We start from the raw sequence: 21,530 nt of genomic DNA on the forward strand, positions 1-21,530 counted from the left end.
CATGCAGCAAGAAACAACAAGGCTCTAGCCTGAACGGTAAGTAGAGCTGACAAGAGCCAACTGAAACGTAGTTCAACTGGTTGTGTTGGGAGGGTATCCGTATTACTACCACCAACCAACGCTCCAAGCTTCGAGGACTGTGCTTCTATACGCGACTCTCCAATGAAATTCTGATTCTAAACCAGGTTCCTGTTTTCGACATATCCTTATTTCCGGGTGCACTTTCTGATCTTTGGCCAGCTCTAGTGCATCAACGCGTTTGTGACCATTTCGCAACAGCCACTCATAGCGTTTCTACCAGCTTCTTTTAATTGACGAGTATCATGAGTTCCTCTTTGTTTTTTTGCTTCTGGATCTTCCTAGCTCGTCGGCTGCATTGCCAGGCTGGTCTGTGTTCTACTTGGTCACTACGCAATCCTCTCCAACTAGATTGTTGAGGATAGATGAAGTGCAGGAAATACGTTTCCCAATGCCGCAGCACATCAAATTTGCGCTCCTCGCAATCCTTGTCTACATTCATTAAATATTGCAATCTCCTTCAAAATCATGCTCACCTTTTTTTCATTTTGTTCCCACAAAAGCTAGAAAAAGAAAATGGTAGTCAGAGCCACAATTGACAGCGGTCGGAAAAAATGGTGAAGTCTGCACAGAGTCGTAGCGTGCGGATGGCCAGATTGGCCCCCGCCAATGGCGCCAACTTTTGGGGGATATGTAAAATCTTGGTCTGCTTTATAAAATAAGTGAGGTTAGATCATAAAATAAGTCAGGATAGGAGTATCATTCCCGCTACGGTCCTGTTAGTCCAGAATAAACAACGAACAAGACAAAGACATAAAATTTAGACAAAAATAGCGAAAATTATTGCAAACTTTTTCCGCTCATAGAAACAAGGGGATTCCTGGAAGCGTTGGAAACTCCTTGTTTTTTCAAATGTCTAAGACCCGGTGATGTTTGTTTGGATTTGTGGCAGAGATTCCTCTTGCTGGTATATTGATGGCCTCTCAAGAGAGAAAATTGACGACGGCCTCTCAAGAGAGAAAAAAAAATATTGCTTGTAATTAGTGCAATACTGCATGCATGACACGCGGCACGAACAACCGATCATGCTAACGATCCTTGTCGAAGACGACGCAAAGCAGCCACCATTTTGTCCCGTCCAGTGCGATTGCCATTCAAAATCTTCCCTCACTGGAGCAAGGGATCTTTGAAACAGCCAATTCCGTCCTTCAGTAGATACACGTATGCCAAGTTCGAATCGTTAACTACACCATCGATCTCAACTTTGTAAGCGGGTATGTAAACACGTTAGTTCTTTATAAAAGTCTTGTCGTCCGGAACGTCACTTGTTTGCTTTAGACAAAATATCACAATGCTGAGCTTATCTCGGTGAATTTTCGAGATATCTGGCGCAGCTGAATATTTCTGTGTTCTAAGGAATATTAGAATACTTTGCGGACTATGATCCGAAAAAAGATACGGTCGAACCCAGTTCAATGTGTTTGATTTTATATGGAAACTGGGAGTCGTTGATTACGAATCTTGTTCGACATCCATTTCAGGATCATTTGGGTACTTTCAGGAGAGCTCATTTATGCACGGGCCTAGAGCCAGACGCAAAGTGAAAACTGTAGAATATGAAGAAAGAGATAGAAATAGTCCCCCATATTTTTTTTTTTTGGTTTTTGTATGCCAAATGTTTTAGGACTCCATGAAATGTTGAAATATGGAGTCAATTCGAAAAAAAAAAACAATTTTTGTGATATGTATTTAAAAATTTTAGTTTAGAAATTAAAAGTAACAGACGGGCAACTTTTGTCAAAACAAATTTTACGAGAAGATACAAGATCCGCTGTTTCATGCATTTCTAAGGTATTTGGCATAGAGCTAAAATTTTGTAAAAACTCTTTTAGGAGGCACTAATGCTGTTGAGATGCGTCCGATTATTAAATTCGATAACCACCTGTTTCCCATATACGCCATTGGCACCTTAACATACAGTCTTCTGAACAGATGCTCCCTCTGTTCCATTCAAACACCTAGTTCAACTGATTTCATAAATATACAGTAAAATATTTGTGACTGATATTTACATTAAATGAACGACAGTCAAACATGAATGAAGTACGGAGTAGGTGTGTCTTGTTAGAAGATCGAACTGAAAAAGAAAGCCGAAGTAAACACAAGAGACTCATAATTTTCAATATTGCTAATATTGACTAGAATATTGCCAATCTAACTGTCGGCAATGGTTGGTGATAATCATGCTATTGATATTTTTATTTAGCTTGAACTGGAATCAGCTATTTTGGACTAAATTCTTATTAGATAATCAGTAGTTAATCATAAGGAACCAGTATTCAATCCCCAAAATCATCGTCAAAACATAACGTACAGATTGTACTTTAATTTTAGACAAAAGCCAAACTCAATTTTGACCTGGATTATACAGTTCAGCTGATAGTAAGTTGGTTCCGTTACACATACACATTTGCAGGGATCTATGACTAGATGTGACTTGAAAATAAATTTTTGGTGACCTATGCTTTAATGCTGACAAACCGATTTCAGCGGGCCGTTATCATTTGCATATATAAGCAATGTGCGACACCAATTAAATACGGATCATTTCACCGAAGTGTACTACTTCTCCTAACGGGACTTAACCTTCGCACAATTTCGACAGGTGTTGGTTGAGATATTTCGCAACTGTTATACGCACGTCGATCGGAACAAATTTTCCGGACTTTTGACAAGGACAGATCATTGACTGAACTCGGTTCACCTAGTGTGCATATACAGAGCGCCATGACAACACATTCATATTTTCTTTACACCTTATCGCAATGTTTTGCAATTGACTGCGACTACCGATGTATGAGTCATCGCCAATTTCAACCGAAAACTAATCAGTTTTTTTACGAGCCAGACTGAAACAGTGGCTAATTTTAATAGATATGTAGAACAATGTGAGACAAGATGGGCGTATCGCAACATCATCTATCAGAGAGAAAAAAATATACACGCGTTTACCACATCTACACAGTCAAAGACTTACTGTATCGGTATCGACACCTTCTTATCACGTTTTGACATTCATGACATGATACGCGAGCTTAAATATCAAGCGGCAGGTGACTATCATAATCATCCAACATTTTGGATACGCATGTATTTATGCTAATCGATTGAAGAGAAACTCTTTATAAGGCTAAAAATTGCGTTCCCATTTGTGGCTCTTAAGCAAATTTGTTAAATGTCAAAGGTATGCCCCTAATTGGCAAATAAAAGAGTAAACATACAGCTCAATTTCAGTAGCTCTGATAACAGCAAAACTCGTGGACGATAAAAACAATTCGAGATTTTTTTTATCTTCCAGCTAGCACAGCCTGGATTCCGGGTAGCATTCATAATTAATTCAGATCAATTATCACGGGGTATCTAATAGAGAACTGTTCCGCTCGAAAGGGTTTTCCAACGTGACTCTCGAAATACTCCCGGCAATCGTTACAGATATGTATCATAACACGCACAACTACTGTATAGCTATAGACGTTCTCGTCACGTCCTAGGTGTAAAAATCAAATGCGACCACGTTCGGTGCTAGTTTGTAACGCCACGGGAACCCAAAATCGATCTATATTCTCTTGGGCAAGGGTTGCCGCCGAGCTGTGGTTAAACTTCCTCTGCCACCTGTTTGTATCGGAATACATGCGCACCACACGCAAGCCGATCTGCCAGCACTGTTGTCACTGAATCATCTACCATGTCTATTACACCTGAAACTTCCCACCTCAACTGGGCTGTCCTATTTCTACGCAGATCAATGCGTCATCCAGCAAAGGCCAAATAATCCAAATGTACTTACATTAAGTTCATCTGCTCCGGCCAAGTAACCATATTCCGGGTAGGCAGCCATCGTTTGTACTCGCTAGCGCAATTGAATTCCAATGGAACCAATCAATAATACAGCAGCAGTAGGCAGCGGAAACAAAGCAATCCTGTATTTTGTTTATCGCTGAAAACAATGACGGGAATCCGTCCACTGCGGCCTCCTCAGTACTGTTGAAAGATTCTATTCCACTATATCCGGATGCGTGCACTTGAAAAAACCTTTTTTTTGCGAAAATCTCTCCGTTTTTCACTCTACTCTTACTTTGCAGGAGCCCCCGTAGAAGAAATTCCCCCTACAGGTCATACATTCTAGGTCGCCAGCATGCTAAGGCATTCGGGCCGCCTCGTAGCCAGAAAGATCGAATCCGCTGCGACTTGTTTCTCGAACTGTGCCCGGAAAACCGATACTCCCGATCCAAATCGAATAGCGCCCGAGATTATCACTTGAGATCCCGTTTGGTTTTTCTTTTTTGTATAATTTAATAAGAACACCGCATCACGGAACACTCAGACGGAACGACACACTAGCTCATCAGCAGTGTGAAAATTGCACGTACATTGCTCACACACTCTTTCGCGTCGTATGTTTCTTTTCCTTTCGGATTCTTGGCGCAAACTGACGTTTTGTTTTGTTCAGCAGCAGCTGCTGTCAGAAACGGGTGACGTTCGGTGTGTTGCTTTTTCAAACGGTTTGTTCGGGAAGGTTTCTGAATGCGCCTAAAGATAGGCTACGTATTATTTGTTATATAATATATTATATACTTCTAGAGTACAGATATAATTTTTTTTGAAGAAGCTGTGTAAGATCACGGTTAAATCACGTCAAACAAATTTTTAACCCACCATTTCAATACAACGAGCTTGTATACGCGTTCATATATATTAAGTAGCTAGTACACTACGTTATAAAAATAATTGATAAACATTTGCCGAATCTGTTGCTATAGCCACAGAGAACAGACGTACATCTTCAGCATTCAACTTGTGTTAAATTTCTAACGGTTTCGAAGGTAGTTGGGATATCCAAACCAGGTGCGCTACTGTCGTCATGTTTTTTTTTGTGGCTTAGTTCGACAGAATTGACAGCGGTTATTCATCTACCTACCCTCTAAGAACGGTTGGTTTCAAAATTGTCCAATGACGGACGTTCGTTGGACCAATCTGGACAACGTACAAATAACCGTTCAACAAACGTCCATCGTTGGACCCATGTTGAACGATTTTGAAACAATTTTTTGGACGTCTCAGTGCGTACCCACTGAGACGTCCAAAAAATTGTTTCAAAATCGTTCAACACGGGTCCAACGATGGACGTTTGTTGAACGGTTATTTGGACGTTGTCCAGATTGGTCCAACGAACGTCCGTCATTGGACAATTTTGAAACCAACCGTTCTTAGAGGGTAGTCCGAAACCGGTTTGGACTTCCAGCATGAATGCCAGCTCAAATGCATCAACCGATAGAGTCGGGATCGGTTGTTTTCTTTGAGCAAGATTCCATTGACTTATCCAGCTGCGTTGGTATTTCGCCGTTTTGACGTGTGAATTGGGAGGAAAACAAATCATTTACACGGAAAATTGGGAGGAAAACAAACCGCTTCTGGGCTTAAGGGGAGGGCGATAGTATAAAAATGCGAGATCTCAATGTGCGTATTTTAAACGTCAGATATCTCAATACTGAATCCATTCAGGATTTCGAACCGGTTCCGGAATGGATTTGACGGATAGTTGGGATAGGTTGGTGTGGCGGCGCTAGTGTTAATCGTACATTAATTCAAATGTTTACACACGATTTTTAAATATTTTTGTTCGAACATGGATGTCTGCTCTCTGTGCCATAGCGGTAGACCTACGCTTGAAGAATTATCGGCAGACTTCAACGACTGCTGACAAATAGACAAACAGTGACAGTGATTTAGAAAACTAGTGACTTGTGGCAGATGAGAATCCTGACAGGAATCGTGTACAGACCCTGGTAATTGAGATATCTGAAGTTTAAAATATGCAAAATGAAATTTCGCATACTATCGCCAATATACTATGGTTTGACTTCCCACTGAGAAGCCCAAAAAATGTTTCAAAATCGTTCAACACGGGTCAACCGTGGACGTCTGTTGGACGATTATTAGGACGTCGTCCAACGTTGGTCCAACGAACGGGTTGTTAGACGTCATCCAACAAAAGTCCTACATTGGTCGATTTTGAAACATTTTTTTTCTTAGGGATCGGCTAACTTTGATTCCTTTTTGACAGGTGATCCGCCTTTTAAGACGGATCAGAACGAGTGGTAATTCGGATCAAAAAGTAGTCTGTTTTGCATATTTTTATACAATACTGTGATTTGTTCAACTATCGATAACGGAGTTGTTTCCTCTGATCTACAAAACGATTTACTACCTAGCAGTGGGAGATTGTTCCAGTAGTTGACAGTCTACCCGTTGGCTCGATCCACCAACTAGTGGAACAAAAAATAAATTAAATAACTTAGATATTCGATAACTGTTAGCTCTCTTCTATTTAAAACTATACTGATTGAGCATCGTTTCTCTCCTGTATACTCTCTGTAACGGTGGCTTGCAAAAATAGTGCCACGTAGGAAACTATTAACACTTGCTACGTGTTTCTGTTATACTTTATCGAATAACTTAACAATGTAATACGTTATCCCTATCTGTGTATAGAATAATCTTTGTTTTCTCCTTCGAGTGCGCTCTTTTGATTGTGTGTGTGTGAGGCGCAACTTAGAAGATCTGTTTGAGCAAATTTCTGATAACTGATTAAAAAACAAAAACATACAATTACCGCTGATCGAACGGTTCCAAACTTTGCTCAAATTGCTCTTGCAGAACACTCTTGTTTTCAATTATTATTTTACTTACACACTAAACCGTTTCTTCTGCAATCCAGTGTCGATTACTTTACTTCATCAGCTGATACGTGTTTTAAACAAATATTGCAATAAACCCGAAAAAAACATGTCCGTGATGCGGTTGGACACAGCGTAAACAAACAATTTTGCCAAATGAATGCCACAGCATCCAACGATCATATTCGTCACGAAACATCATAAAATTTCGAAGGTTATGTCCGCCTCTTCCTACAACTGACCTACCCACACTCGGGATCAAATGTAATCAAATGCGCTCTTGTCATGTTTTCCTGCTGGAGTTCTCCCACTGGATCTCACTGAGCCGTCGTACTGATGTCCAGGGATCCGTGGGCTCCACTGGATGCCGCTAGGGTAGCTGCAGCTGCTGCGGCTGCCTGCTGTTGTCTCGATCGGAACAATCTCAGCGTCATCCAGGTGGCGAAGTTGTTCGGTGGAAGATGCCCAGCTGGCGGTACCCCACCCTGCTGCTGCTTGGATATCTCCTTCTGCAGCTGATATCGATAGAGCAGTGAACCGGCGATCAGTGCCGAGATGATGGTTGCCGATATGACCAGGATGAACAGGATGCTAAAGCCCGGTACTGGCATGCAGATGCCGTATACGACATCTTCAGCGATTTTGCCTTGGAATACTGTGACGGCTTCCTGTTTAGTGTCCGGATTGAAGGCCAGGTCGGCTTCGGAAATTACCTCGTAGATGCCGCTTACACCGACGTCGGCCGAGCGAATCTTCCGATCGGTAATCTTGATCGAACGACGAGAACGCCGCTGTTCGGGTACCTCATTTTGGTACGTCGGATTTCGGACATCATCCGCGTCTAGTTTAAGAGCGCGAGGTCCAGCAACGGCCGGTAATCCCATTCGTTTCTCGGCATCCATCTGGCGGGGTCCCTGAGGGAACTTTTCGTCCTCCGGAGTGGATTTGAGTGGCTGTTTTTGCGGAGGTGGCGGTTGGTGCATCTGCGGTGGCTGCTTCTTCAGCATCTCCGCTGGCATCATCGAGTGATCGTTAAGGAATAAAGATTCTAGCTCATCGATAGGATCTCGGTGCTGGAGATGATGGTATTGCAGGTATCCGCTGTCCTTTTTCTTTTGAATTGTTGGTGGCAACACTGGTTTCTTAGGGGCCGGTGGTGGCGGAGGTGGAGGCTGATTGAAGTTCTTATCGGTATGAATAATATCATCGTAGAACACATCCTGTTGGTTGCTTCCAGTATCCTCTTCGTCAGAATCTTGCAACACATCATTACTGTTCTGGTGGTTATCCAGAGTATCCTTGCGCTCTAGCAAATCGTGATGTTTGGCTCCAGGTCCGGAGCTGTGCTGACAGTGATCCAAACAACCATGTCGGCAGATCTCGACCTTACACTTTATGTGAACACTCAACGCATCTGGAAACTTGAAGGCGTGGAAGAAAGCGTACGTAATGACTGAAGCCTTATCGTCGGGGGCGCGAGCCTTCAGGAAACGGGAGATCATCTTCGGTCGCAGTACACAGCCGTACTCATCCGAGAGTTTGATCACGTGTCCGGCTCCGTCGGACGCTATGCACGATTTGACTCGCATGTCGAACTCGCCGCGGAAGTCGTTGATAGCCACTACCAGAGTCATCGTAGATCCGAGCGGGACGATTCCACTGACCGCCGGTGCCCAAGGACCCTTGCCTTGCTGAATCTCCATCCAACAGTCCACGTTGTCACCTGAAACGGAAATGATGAAAGTCGTAGTCATGTTCTAAGCAGTAAACGACAATAATCTTACCTCTAAAATCAAGCTGAATAACGTCAAGGTCAGCAATCACCATCGGAGGCTTGGACGCGGTTTTTTCGTAATCGTTGAACCATTCGCAACGTAACCGTTTCGCTTCGTCCCACACCTCCAGTAGATCCTTGTCATACTGAACAACGACGGTGTTCTCGTAGAACTGCCCGTTCAAATCCGGCTTGGTACCGCACCGAGAGTACGAGATGCGGAACGTGAAAAACGTCTTCCCCGTCGATGGTGGAACGTAGATGCAGCGTGGATCACTGTGTTGACCTGCAAACGAAAGAAGATCGGTTAGTTGCTGCGAACGGAGCCAGCAGGTTTCGGATCATGAAGTTACCTTTGGAGCTGACAATCCCCTCGAACGGGGCGGAAAAAGTTAAATGCACATCCATATGATCCTTGCCGCACATGACCTCGAGCGCGGTAATCTGGGGCATTCCGTCTGGTCGTTCCACTGGCCAGATTTCGTTCGCCGGGGCTGCCACGTTGAACTACGAGATAAAGGATAGGAGAGAAAGTAAGTCAATTAGATACGGTCATGGAGGACAAAATTGCGATTTATTCTAGACCTAGAAAAACTGGAAGAGCTAAAGGGCGAACACGAACTTATTGCGACACCGAAAATGTCATGCCAATTTCTTTATAATGTTTAAAATCAAACCAAAATTTTAGGGTAGTTTCATACATATATTTACTTCAAAAATCAAAAGAAAAGTTAATCGATGGAGCCTTGAGTGTAAAATTGAACGCGTTTTCGCTTGATGCCCTTCATCAAAGTCTTTACAGTGTCATCCGGTACCAGTTTCTCAGTTTTTTTTCCATTTTCTTAACATGTCCTCGTCTTCGACTGTCTTCTTGATCTTCCGAAGTTCCCGCTTCATCATTGCCCAGTACTGCTCCACCGGGCGCAGCTCCGGACAGTTTGGCGGATTCGTGTCCTTTGGAACAAAATAGACAGAATTGGCCTCATACCACTCCAGGACACTTTTAGAATAGTGGCATGATGCCAAATCGGGCCAAAATAGTGGAGCTTCGTCGTGCTGCTGCAAGAACGGCAAAAGGCGCTTCTCGAGGCACTCAGATTTGTAGATCTTGGCATTTACTGTGCCCTTTGTCACGAAAGGCTCAGTCCGCAAGAGCAGATGGCCTGCCAAATGAGATATTTGGAGGAGAGCTTCGACATTTTCTTCTTCTTAAATTTGTCGTCCAAATAGAACTTACTCTTGCCGGTGAAAAACTCCAGCCCCGGAATTTGCTTAAAATCGGCTTTTATATACGTTTCGTCGACCATCACACAGCAGCCATATTTTGTCAGCATCTTCTCGTAGAGCTTCCGTGCCCGAGGTTTAGCCGTCGATTGTTGCCGCTCATCGCGGTTTGGGAAGTTCTGTACCTTGTAAGTATGTAGTCCAGCTCTCTTCTTTGCATTCTGGACGTAGCTCTGCGACATGCCGATCTTTTTAGCCAAATCACGGCTTGAGACGTTGGGATTTGCCTTAATCATCCGCTTCGCCTTTCCCTCCGTCTTTTTGTTCTCCGGTCCCGGTTTTTTTCCAGCTCCTTTGCCGTGGTCCAACGTCAACCGCTCCTGGAACCGCTTCAACACTCTGGAGACGGTTGAATGGTGAATGTTCAACATTTTTCCCAACTGCCGGTGCGGTAGGTCAGGAAATTCCAGGTGTTTGGAAAGAATTTGTTCTCTCGACTCGCGTTGGTTCACCTCCATTTTCGTTGAATCGAAAAACACGACTTCGAGTTTGACAGCATGTAAACAATACAAAAAGTTATGCCCTGTTGAATGTGTCGCAATAATTTCGTGTTCGCCCTTTATGATGCAAATAGGGAATAAAATGTTACTCAATTCGATAGCAAATGTTTCAAACCCATAGAGCTGGTTCGAAATTCTGAACTGATTCAGTATCCCGGTCAACCATTCAGAATCCTGAATGAAGTCAGTATGATTCCAACCCAAATGCAACAAACGATTCTGAAGCCGATTGAGTCGGAATCGGTTGTTGCATTTTAGTTGGAATCCATACTGACTCCATTCAGAAATCCGAACCGGTTCCGAAATGGGTTTAACTGCCCACTGAGACGTCCAAAAATTGTTTCAAAATCGTTCAACACGGGTCCAACGATGGACGTTTGTTGAACGGTTATTTGTACGTTGTCCAAATTGGTCCAACGAACAGGGTGGCCAGATAGGGGGCCCTATTCTCATAGTCACGTGACCTAGTGACTAGAGGAAAATCTTGTTCTAGTCACTAGGTGACGTGACTGTGAGAATAGAGCCCAGGATTCCTTAATATCGGTAGGGTCACTAAAAGTTTATCGGTAGTTATCGGTAGGCCGGGTTGTTGTCCCAAAAACGTAGTATTGACATAGAATTTTAAAATACTGACAACACAGATCTCTGACCAAATCCAACCCAAAAAATGAATGTTGAGTAGAATGTGTCCAAAATCAATAAAAATCGGTAGTTTTCGTTAGGAATAACAAAATATCGGTAGTTTTGCCTTGGTCGTCCGTGAATCGGTAGGGAAGACCAAAATCGGTAGGACTACCGATAAATCGGTACCCTCTAAGAACGGTTGGTTTCAAAATCGTCCAGTGACGGACGTTCGTTGGACCAATTTCACCAACGTCCAAATAACCGTTCAATGAACGTCCATCGTTGGACCCGTGTTGAACGATTTTGAAACAAATTTTTGGACGTCTCAGTGGGTAGGTCTGGCCACCCTGCCAACGAACGTCCTTCATTGGACGATTTTGAAACGAACAGTCCCACTGAGACGTCCAAAAAATTGTTTCAAAATCGTTCAACACGGGTCCAACGATGGACGTTTGTTGAACGGTTATTTGGACGTTGTCCAAATTGGTCCAACGAACGTCCTTCATTGGACGGTTTTGAAACCAACCGTTCTTAGAGGGGTCCCACTGAGACGTCCAAAAAATTGTTTCAAAATCGTTCAACACGGGTCCAACGATGGACGTTCGTTGAACGGTTATTTGGACGTTGTCCAAATTGGTCCAACGAACGTCCTTCATTGGACGATTTTGAAACCAACCGTTCTTAGAGGTTGCCCAGTTAAAATCATTCCGGAACCGGTTCGGATTCTGAATGGAGTCGGTATGGATTCCAAATCAAATGCAACAACCGATTCCGACTCAGAATCGGTTGTTGCATTTGATTTGGAATCCATACTGACTCCATTCAGGATTCCGAATCAAATTCCAAATTGTTTGACCGGGTGGGTTCATCCGGCCACAGAGAACAGACATCCATGATCGAACAAAAATATTTAAAAAACGTGTGTAAACATTTGAATTAATATACGATAAACACTACACGGAAACGAAAAACTACCTAAAATTGAGTTCCTTTGACTCAATCTCGTGGTATCGTGGGGGAACTTAAAATTAGGTAAACCGTGTTGAAGGTAGTTTCCATTTAACCACGGCAAAAATTACAACTCATTGATAGGTTTTTTATACTCAAATTTAAGTTGAATTTACCTAATTTTGAGTTCACCCCAAACAACTCAAAAGTACCTTCCTTCACGGAAGACCTCGACTGAGTCGAATTTCTCTTTTTGTTTTTGACAACACTAATAAGTGCGAAAGCGACGCACAACTCAAAAGTAAGTTAAAAGAACTTTTCTGCAGGTTGTTTTATTTAACCGTGTAGCGCTGCCGCACCAACCTATCCCAACCATCCGTCAAATCCATTCCGGAACCGGTTCGAAATCCTGAATGGATTCAGTATGGAATCTTGCTCAAAGAAAACAACCGATTCTCTATCGGTTGATGCATTTGAGCTGGAATTAATGCTGTAAATCCGAACCGGTTCCGGACTAGTTTGACTGGGTAGAGGAATAACCGCTGTCAATTCTATCGAACTCAGCCACAAAAAAACATGACGACAGTAGCGCACCTGGTTTGGATATCCCAACTACCTTAGAAACCGTTAGAGATTTTACACAAGTTGAATGCTGAAGATGGACGTCTGTTCTCTGTGGTGTGGGTATGCTTGAATGGCGGGCTTGTTTAATGGGTATCCTTTCTAATGCTGTTAATCGAACTGAATCGAACTGGTTTTAAAGTCGGTTCACCTATCGCAATCCACACGATCCTCGCAACGGAAATAGGAATAAAGGTTGATTTTTTTGGTTGACACTCCATTGCACAAGCGCTCGATGCAGCCATCCGTCATTGTTTTGCTTCCAACAAAAAGTCACCACATTAAATCGTATATATGGTTCAATATGCTACTTTGTTGTGGATCTTGTACAAACTAATTTATTGCAATTACTTCTTCGCGAAACAGAAACATTTCTTCAAGCTTGTCCAAACAACATAGAATAACATGTGATTCGCCAGCCTCTAACAAAGCGTGCCAATTCCCGTCACCCCTGCAAGGGAACAAAACTCAGACTCCCTCGATGATAAACCGTGTACGTCTAGACCCCGCGTACCTGATGGTAACAACAGAAGCAGCAATTGAAAAGTGTAACAATCCATAAAGCGATTACCACCCAACAACCTTTTCTCACTTTGCTACTTACACTGGAGAAGAAGGTGGAGTTCCCCTGGCTGTAATTAGCGAGGGATGAAAAATATGGGAGCTCGTGAAATAATCCACTCATTAGCTCAAGCTCCGGAGGTGGTCGGAGTCGACGACGAGACCGCACAACATCCCACCCACCGCCTACTCGCGTTTTTTTTTGTGTGTGGAAAGGTTCCCCATCGCGCCACAGTCAGTCAGTGTGTCATGGAACGTGAAAACGAGAACGATGATGGATACGGTCGACGCTGTGTCTTGAGTTGGGATAGGTTTAGCTGGGTTCGACCCGATGAATGAGATGACGCTTGCGCCAACGTTAAGAGTCTTATAAGACAGATTTGCCACTGCTACTTATAACTTCCTGTGAGTTTTCCTCTTTTCTCACATGTACGCCTCTTATTGTCGAGCGGTACTGGACCTTGTTCGGTATGGCATTTAGTGGTGAAACTCTCTTTGTAGTACATATGTCGCAAAAAACGACCGAGAGAATTCTTCCGGAGTGGTTTGAAACAGGTTTATTGTGTCTCGGGAAAAGAAATTCCCATGCTAGCCGATAAATGAATCATCTGCAGCTGCTCCTCAACTTTGGTCTTTGTTTTTCAACCGTTATAGAGCTTGATTTACTTTGATTCTACTCCAATACCAGGTCAAACTCATGCGGAATTTGAATTGTGATTTCCATTCGAAATTCGGGCTCAAATGAAAGAACCAATACCGATAGGCCGGAATTCTGTTTAAAGCCAGCCAGAATTACGTATCGTTTAGCTGGGTAGTTTTATTAACATTCATTTTGTCCAATACCGATTGAGTCGAAATCGGTTCTACATGGATTCCCCCTAAGAATGGTTGATTTCAAAATCGTCCAATGAAGGACGTTCGCTGGACCAACGTTGGACGACGTCCAAATAACCGTTCATCAGACGTTCATCGTTGAACCCGTGTTGAATGATTTTAAAATAATTCTTTGGGCTTCTCAGCGGGATCCAGCTCGAATGCATTTAAGCGGAAATCCATACAGAATCCATTGATAATTCTGAATTGATGTTCGAATGGTTTGGCCGGCTTTAGTCCCCACTGAGAAGCCCAAAAAATTGTTTTGAAATCGCTCAACACGGGTCCAACGATGGACGTCTGTTGAACGATTATTTGGACGTCGTCCAACATTGGTCCAACGAACGTCCTCAATCCGACGATTTTGAAACCAACCGTTCGTAGAGGAGACTCGTGCAGTTTTTCGCTATGACCGGTTCGACTGAATTCCGAGCACGCACGCACATTTTTCAACTCACCAGCACGCAGCACTCTCTCGATCTCATCGCGCTCTCACCACATCTCTCCCAAACCTGTGCACTTGTTTCAAAAAACCAGAAAAATCAGCAGGCATTAAAACATAGTAAGCCGAAAAAAAGATATCTTAACCCCTCTTCCAGCGCCACTAGTCACATCGGCGGCGGCGCGTAAAACAACGATCAAACATGGAGAAACATTTCCAGCTCGAATAAGGACGGGAAAGGGACCCCAAAAACGGTGCCCTCGGGCGAATGATTGAAATTTTCTCCCGCACCTATGTCGCTCCTTTCGCACCACACCCCACGCATATTTTGGCATACATTTATCATTCTTCTTTTCACTATTGTTGTTTCATTTATATGTTCTTTTATCGTTATTGCCCACATGGTGAGGTCTTTTTCCCCTGATGTTAAATATTTTGAGTTCGAAATCCATTTTGGGGCCACACGTACCGAAAATTTGGGCGGAATTCTTCGGGTCTGCTTACGCGTTGTATACGATCGTTGGGTTATCAAACAGGTGAGAATGGAGCCCCAGAAGGCGATTGGGTTTGGTGGTACATTTCGAAGCACCGGTAAAAGCGAACGGTGGAAAAGGGGCAAAAAAAATTAAAGTGAGGAATGAGATGAGACAAGATGAGATGAGGTGATTAAGCTGTTTTTCTTTCGGCGCCCTTCCCGACTATGATGATGCTGTGTGTGTGTTCTGCTTTATTTTTTTTCACTTTCGTTCCGAGTCCACTCGGAACATTGTCGAAAAGTGTCGATAACGAGCGAAGTGAATTTTGATGGACTTTTTGAAATCGTTCGTTTGTTCTTTTATAGGTATACGCAGGAGAAATTGAGATTTTAACGATTTTACGTTCGGTTTTCGGGTGAGTGATGTTTATTTCGTTTCTTTGAGTTGGATATTGATATTTATGAACTTCGTTTAAATAGGTTCGTTGGGTCTTGTGGGAATTGACTTTCCTGAATAGTGAATCGATTTCTCAGGCAAGCCCATTAGGAATTTGATTCGGGTTTCTTGATTAAATTTCAGCTTGCTCGATTGGTTTTTTAAAATGCAATTTAAGAGAAATAAGCTAATTAAATTAAAAGCACAGAGAACAGACATCCATGATCAAACAAAAATATTTAAAAACGTGTGTATACATTTGAATTAATATACGATAAACACTAGCGCCGCCACACCAACCTATCGAATTCGAAATCCTGAATGGTTTCAGTATGGAATCTTGCTCAAAGAAAACAACCGATTCCGACTCTTCGTCTATTATGCGAATGATTTTTTAAGATCATTTTTGCGTACAGCTCCCGAAACTAACATTTCCGCGTAAACGAGTTTAGCGAAATATGCAACTATATTTATTTTTCGAGATTATGATGAATCCCTTTTTGAAATATTTCGGGAACATTCAAATCGTCAAGTGTCTTCAGCAAAAAATCTTTTTTCTACCCAATATTGTCAAAAAATTACATCTACATACAAAAATATGCAAACCACAACTAACTTCTCACATTCAGGGGAATTGAAATTAAAAATATATAATTAATTCCGACACTACAATACTCAGCCACAAAAAAACATGACGACAGTAGCGCACCTGGTTTAGATATCCAAACTACCTTCGAAACCGTTAGATTTTACACAAGTTGAATGCTGAAGATGGACGTCTGTTCTCTGTGCCTATACTATAATGCATCTCGGACAGAACCCACCGCTGAATTGTCAAACAAACATCTAATCACAGAGAACAGACGTCCATCTTCAGCATTCAACTTGTGTAAAATCTCTAACGGTTTCGAAGGTAGTTGCACAGAGAACAGACATCCATGATCGAACAAAAATATTTAAAAAACGTGTGTAAACATTTGAATTAATATACGAAAAACACTAGCGCCGCCACACCAACCTATCCCAACTATCCGTCAAATCGATTCTGGAACCGGTTCGAAATCCTGGATGAATTCAGCATGGAATCTAGCTCAAAGAAAACAACCGATTCCGACTCTATCGGTTGACGCATTTGAGCTGGAATTCATGCTGGAAGTCCAAATCGGTTCCGGACTAGTTTGATTGGGTAGAGGAATAACCGCTGTCAATTCTGTCGCACTCAGCCACAAAAAACATGACGACAGTAGCGCACCTGGTTTAGATATCCAAACTACCTTCGAAACCGTTAGAGATTTTACACAAGTTGAATGCTGAAGATGGACGTCTGTTCTCTGTGGTAGTTGGGATATCCAAACCAGATGCGCTACTGTCGTCATGTTTTTTTGTGGCTAAGTTCGACAGAATTGACAGCGGTTATTCCTCTATCCAGTCAAACTAGTCCGGAGCCGGTTCGGACTTCCAGCATGAATTTCAGCTCAAATGCATCAACCGATAGAGTCGGAATCGGTTGTTTTGTTTGAGCAAGGTTCCATCCGGATTTCGAACCGGTTCCGGAATGGATTTGACGGATAGTTGGGATAGGTTGGTGTGCCGGCGCTAGTGTTTATCGTATATTAATTCAAATGTTTACACACGTTTTTTACATATTTTTGTTCGATCATGGATGTCTGTTCTCTGTGCTTTCCGCGTTTTGGCTCATGCGAAGATATAATAAAGATTGCATTTCACTTTCAGCTGGGCGAAAATCGGTTCTTGATAGGTGCTTGTGCATATAAATCGTAAGGCCATGGTTCAGTAATCTCAGTTAATTTCAGAATTTTATTTCCTGTTGCAATTTTTAAAAGCAATAAAAGATAATGTATAAATCAGGTAGCACTGCGTCATTAAATTGTTACTTTGCTAGATTTTAAATGCTATACATCAAACCGCTCAAACAGATTTCTTTTTGTTCATCTCTAATCTCACATCACAACCAAGTCTTGCGTCAACTACTATGCTACAGATCTAACCCCAACCGGAAATGCACATTCACCGGCGCAGTAAATCTGCCAGCAACCCGCATATGGAAAAGACTAATTTCCCCATGTAGCATCTCGTCGCAGCCTCCAGCAAACCACCAGCTGATGGCGGCCGCGGTCATGATGGCTGCTGTACCAGTCAAGTGCAAGTGCAGCGTCTGTTTGTTTTTCCTAATCGCCTGATCGTAATAATTTCCCCGTGCGATTGCAGCTTTCGCAGCAGTGCGCAAAATTATTATCACGATGAAAGTTTTATCCATCCGCCGGCAGTCTGCTTCTCGCTGGTAGGCTTCTCCAATTGAGGCGTTATCTGGAGGCTCACCCGCGTGGTACAACAAATAAAATTATGAACTGCAAGATCACTCCGAGCGATATGGTGTAGACACTGATGGTGGCACGCAAACATGAGAAATCGGCACGCATCTTCTGGTTGATTTGAAGATGAAGATAATGGGAAAGATAGCTTTAAAGTGCGGGTAACTATGTAGTACATGGACCGCAAATACTAAACGTTATGGAAATGTGCACAGAAACCCTAGTCAATCATAGTAAACGTTTGGATTTGAATATTTCTTTGTAGCCAGTAGCGCCATAAAATGAAAAATAAATGAACTTTTTTTATTGTCGATCGCACGAACGAAACAGTTATGATGCGCTGGTTTGACAATTGAAATACAACCGTTGTCAATATCTCTTGCCACACGGAACTTGTAAAGGAAACCTGTTGGATATTTGATTGGACAAACGTAGTACTTTCATTGGACGATTTTTACGCATCTTTTTCTTATGGGGTTTTCTATGTAACTATTTATTTTCCAACCCTTGAATCTGCCGAACGATTTTGCCTTGATCTTCTACACAAATGTGACACTATCTGCTTTACTTGACAGCGGTTTTAGCCGCAGGGGTTAGCTTTTTTGACATGCAGCTCATGCAATAAAGAATATAGGTCATCATGGTTGAATATAAGGTTAAGTCCCGTTGATTCAATTGTACAAAATCATGTTTAGTATTCTATTACAAAAATTCATATTTATTCATATTCATAAAATTATAGCAGAGTTTGACTACGTAAAATTGGCATACTGACCCTATAAGCGGATATGTGAAGAAGAACATGTACATGGCTATGATTTAGTTAGAACTTAAAAGTTGAGATCTTTTTCCTATTCACAGGAGGAACAAAACAAAGCAAATTACGGTGCACTCCTTACTGTTTGTTTCAGATTCTCTCTGTGTAGCCTCATGTACCGGCAAACAGACAATCGACGCGTATCGACAGTCGAATGTATTTGGCCCACTTTTCCTCAAAGTTTATCGTCAAACGGACCCCAGTAGAAGGGAACTGCAGGGAGCAGGAAACTATTTAGCAGCATTATTTCCACTAACCAAACGGACTCCGTGAATGCGAAGTGCCTCACCGCAGCATTCCGATACGGTTGGTTGCTAAGCTGACCGATCTTTGGCAAACGTGAGGGCACCTCCTGCAGAAGGAAAAGTGTTATTTATGCGAAGCACATTTTCATCGACAGACGAACTTCGATGGAGAAGGGTAGCGCAATACTCTGATGGTTTGCAAGTCTTTTAGCGTAGTCGGACACCGCCTAGTGAACCAGTTTCGTGCGGCACTGAATTTCTTGTGCCCTGGTAGAAGAAGGTTGTTCGCATCGTGATGGCATCAGGAATAAATTTCACATGCAGATGAGAGTGGTAATGCTAATTTAGTGGGGACTCTGTTTTTTGTTCGTACATACACGTGTTAATTGCTTCCTACTGAGCATTGCCCAATCAAGTCTGCGCGATTCACCTGTGCGGAGTTTTTCTGCAAACGCCTTCTATGGCAGAATATGGAGAAGTACACTGACCGGAATAAAAAAAACCGTCGATTGATATATTAGTTGATTCGCTAAAAATGTCTCTTTTCATATAAAACCCTTTAGCACAGAGAACAGACATCCATGATCGAACAAAAATATTTAAAAAACGTGTGTAAACATTTGAATTAATATAAGATAAACACTAGCGCCGCCACACCAACCTATCTCAACTATCCGTCAAATCCATCCCGGAACCGGTTCGAAAACCTGAAGTATGGAATCTTGACCAAAGAAAACAACCGATTCCTACTCTATCAGTTGATGCATTTGAGCTGGAATTCATGCTGGAAGTCCGAACCGGTTCTGGACTAGTTTGACTGCCCTCTAAGAACGGTTGGTTTCAAAATCGTCCAATGAAGGACGTTCGTTGGACCAATTTGGACAACGTCCAAATAACCGTTCAACGAACGTCCATCGTTGGATCCGTGTTGAACGATTTTGAAACAATTTTGGGATGAATTGGACGTCTCAGTGGGTGGGTAGAGGAATAACCGCTGTCAATTCAGTCGAACTCAGCCACAAAAAAACATGACGACAGTAGCGCACCTGGTTTGGATATCCCAACTACCTTCGAAACCGTTACAGATTTTACACAAGTTGAATGCTGAAGATGGACGTCCGTTCTCTGTGCTTTAGTGTTGTACGTTAAAATTCGTCTCATATTTTCAATACATACACCAGCTTTAATTACCTGTTTATGTATTTTAAAAGCCTCAGTCTTAAATCTGTGTCAAATTGAAAAGCCGTTGGATAATTTGGATCTGTCAAAAATAGATGTCTAGAACTAATGCGATGATTTAGCCACCTGTTCTAAATATTGTTTATTCGATTTTGTTATTGTTTATCACTTATGTGACACATATTGTTTTTTCTGCTGTCAGTCATCACACATACACGCAGAAAAAAATAGTAAAAATAAACAAATTTTGGTTTAAAATAACAATACGGATCTTTAGGAGTGTGCGGTTTAAGGCATTTTCTGATGCAGATTAGTACCGTGAGTTAATATCTCAGTCCTTTTTCAATTTTTTGGCCCGAAACTATTGAAAAAAAAAACATTTTTTAGTTTGTTTCCTTTTGGGACAATAATACATCCAAACCCATGAGACTTGCACGACTCCATAGGTTGCCTTATCAGATCTACCATAGTTTGCAGATTAAACTTGGGATGGCAGATCCCACTGAGACGTCCAAAAAATTGTTTCAAAATCGTTCAACACGGGTCCAACGATGGACGTTTGTTGAACGGTTATTTGGACGTTGTCCAAATTGGTACAACGAACGTCCTTCATTGGACAATTTTGAAACCAACCGTTCTTAGAGGGATACCAGATCATGTGGGGTGCTGTCCCGGTTAACAATGAGGCGAACGAGATATTAGCAGATACGTCATTTAGTAGGACAACTGTCAGTTTCCTGGTTGAATTTAATTTGGTTTTTTTTTTTTTAATTTAAAAATCATTAAAGAATAATTAAGGTTTAAGAATGATATGAGTGTACTCGTAAGGACACCCGCTACCAATGCATATGAAAAACTGGCACAATTTTTTCAAATTAAAGATCCCTATTTTCCCGTTTGATATAGTGACAAACAAGATTCAGGTTTGATTCAATCAATACTGTTGGTTGAAATTACCAACTAATTCATTTGTTGGCTTTTCAGTAGTTTCAACAAATATTTCATTTGAAACAACAAAATCTTTAACCGAAAAAACAAGTTCGAAGAAACAAAAACAAATCTTTTGTATCAACTAAAGGAGAGAACAACTCAAATTAAGTTGAAATTAAACAAAGATTCTGTTGGTTTTTAACAAAGGGATCAGTTAAATCTAACAAATTTTATTTTGATTCAACAATATTTCTATTTAAAATGTGTAGTATTTGTTGAACTAAATCAAATACATTCTTTCGAAAAACGCCCTTTTCAGTTTGAATCAGTCATTCGCCACATTTTAGATTCAACTAAACGTTTTGTTGATTCAAAAAGGCCTGATTCTTCTGCGTGTACCAATGAAAAAAAAAATAGAACAGTGTTCTATTCGTGTTTCAAATTGTGGAAAATTAAAAATAGAATAGTCGAGCTGTTTTAAATCTGATCTAAAAAAGTGCTCGAAAATTACAACTGCATCTCAGCATTGCGATCGATCTGTTTTAGTCGGTGTTGTAAAATTGAACAACCCATATAGAATAAATTAGCGTTGCGAATAACCTGAACAGCCTAAAGACACGATATCTCTATCTTTTGTTTATCATTTAGCTGCTAGTGTCCAATCGAGCACCGATTGCTACTTGGAATTGACAAAAAACAGTACATGGTTTAATGATCCAATGGATCTAAATAC

At 41.8% G+C, this 21,530-nt stretch overlaps 2 protein-coding genes across 5 annotated transcripts in view; both read right to left on the reverse strand.

The window, feature by feature from the left end:
- The window catches only part of LOC131685879 (E3 ubiquitin-protein ligase Nedd-4-like), a 28,205-nt gene extending 23,711 nt beyond the window's left edge, over window positions 1-4,494 (reverse strand). For all 4 annotated transcript variants that reach the window (XM_058969896.1, XM_058969888.1, XM_058969915.1 and 1 more), the window contains exon 1: window positions 3,866-4,494. In XM_058969896.1, coding sequence (XP_058825879.1) covers window positions 3,866-3,916 — 51 coding nt within the window. In that variant the 5' untranslated portion in view covers window positions 3,917-4,494. The remainder of the gene's footprint in view (window positions 1-3,865) is intronic.
- A 1,707-nt stretch (window positions 4,495-6,201) lies between these two features.
- Window positions 6,202-21,530, reverse strand: part of LOC131685902 (uncharacterized) — a 62,949-nt gene continuing 47,620 nt past the window's right edge. Inside the window, exons 3-5 of the mRNA XM_058969926.1 lie at window positions 8,883-9,036; window positions 8,540-8,815; window positions 6,202-8,478 (exon numbers count right to left, since the gene is read on the reverse strand). Of these exons, the coding sequence (XP_058825909.1) occupies window positions 7,073-8,478; window positions 8,540-8,815; window positions 8,883-9,036 (1,836 nt within the window). The 3' untranslated portion in view covers window positions 6,202-7,072. The remainder of the gene's footprint in view (window positions 8,479-8,539; window positions 8,816-8,882; window positions 9,037-21,530) is intronic.

The sequence above is a fragment of the Topomyia yanbarensis genome, chromosome 1 (assembly GCF_030247195.1).
Source record: "Topomyia yanbarensis strain Yona2022 chromosome 1, ASM3024719v1, whole genome shotgun sequence".
Taxonomy (NCBI): domain Eukaryota; kingdom Metazoa; phylum Arthropoda; class Insecta; order Diptera; family Culicidae; genus Topomyia; species Topomyia yanbarensis.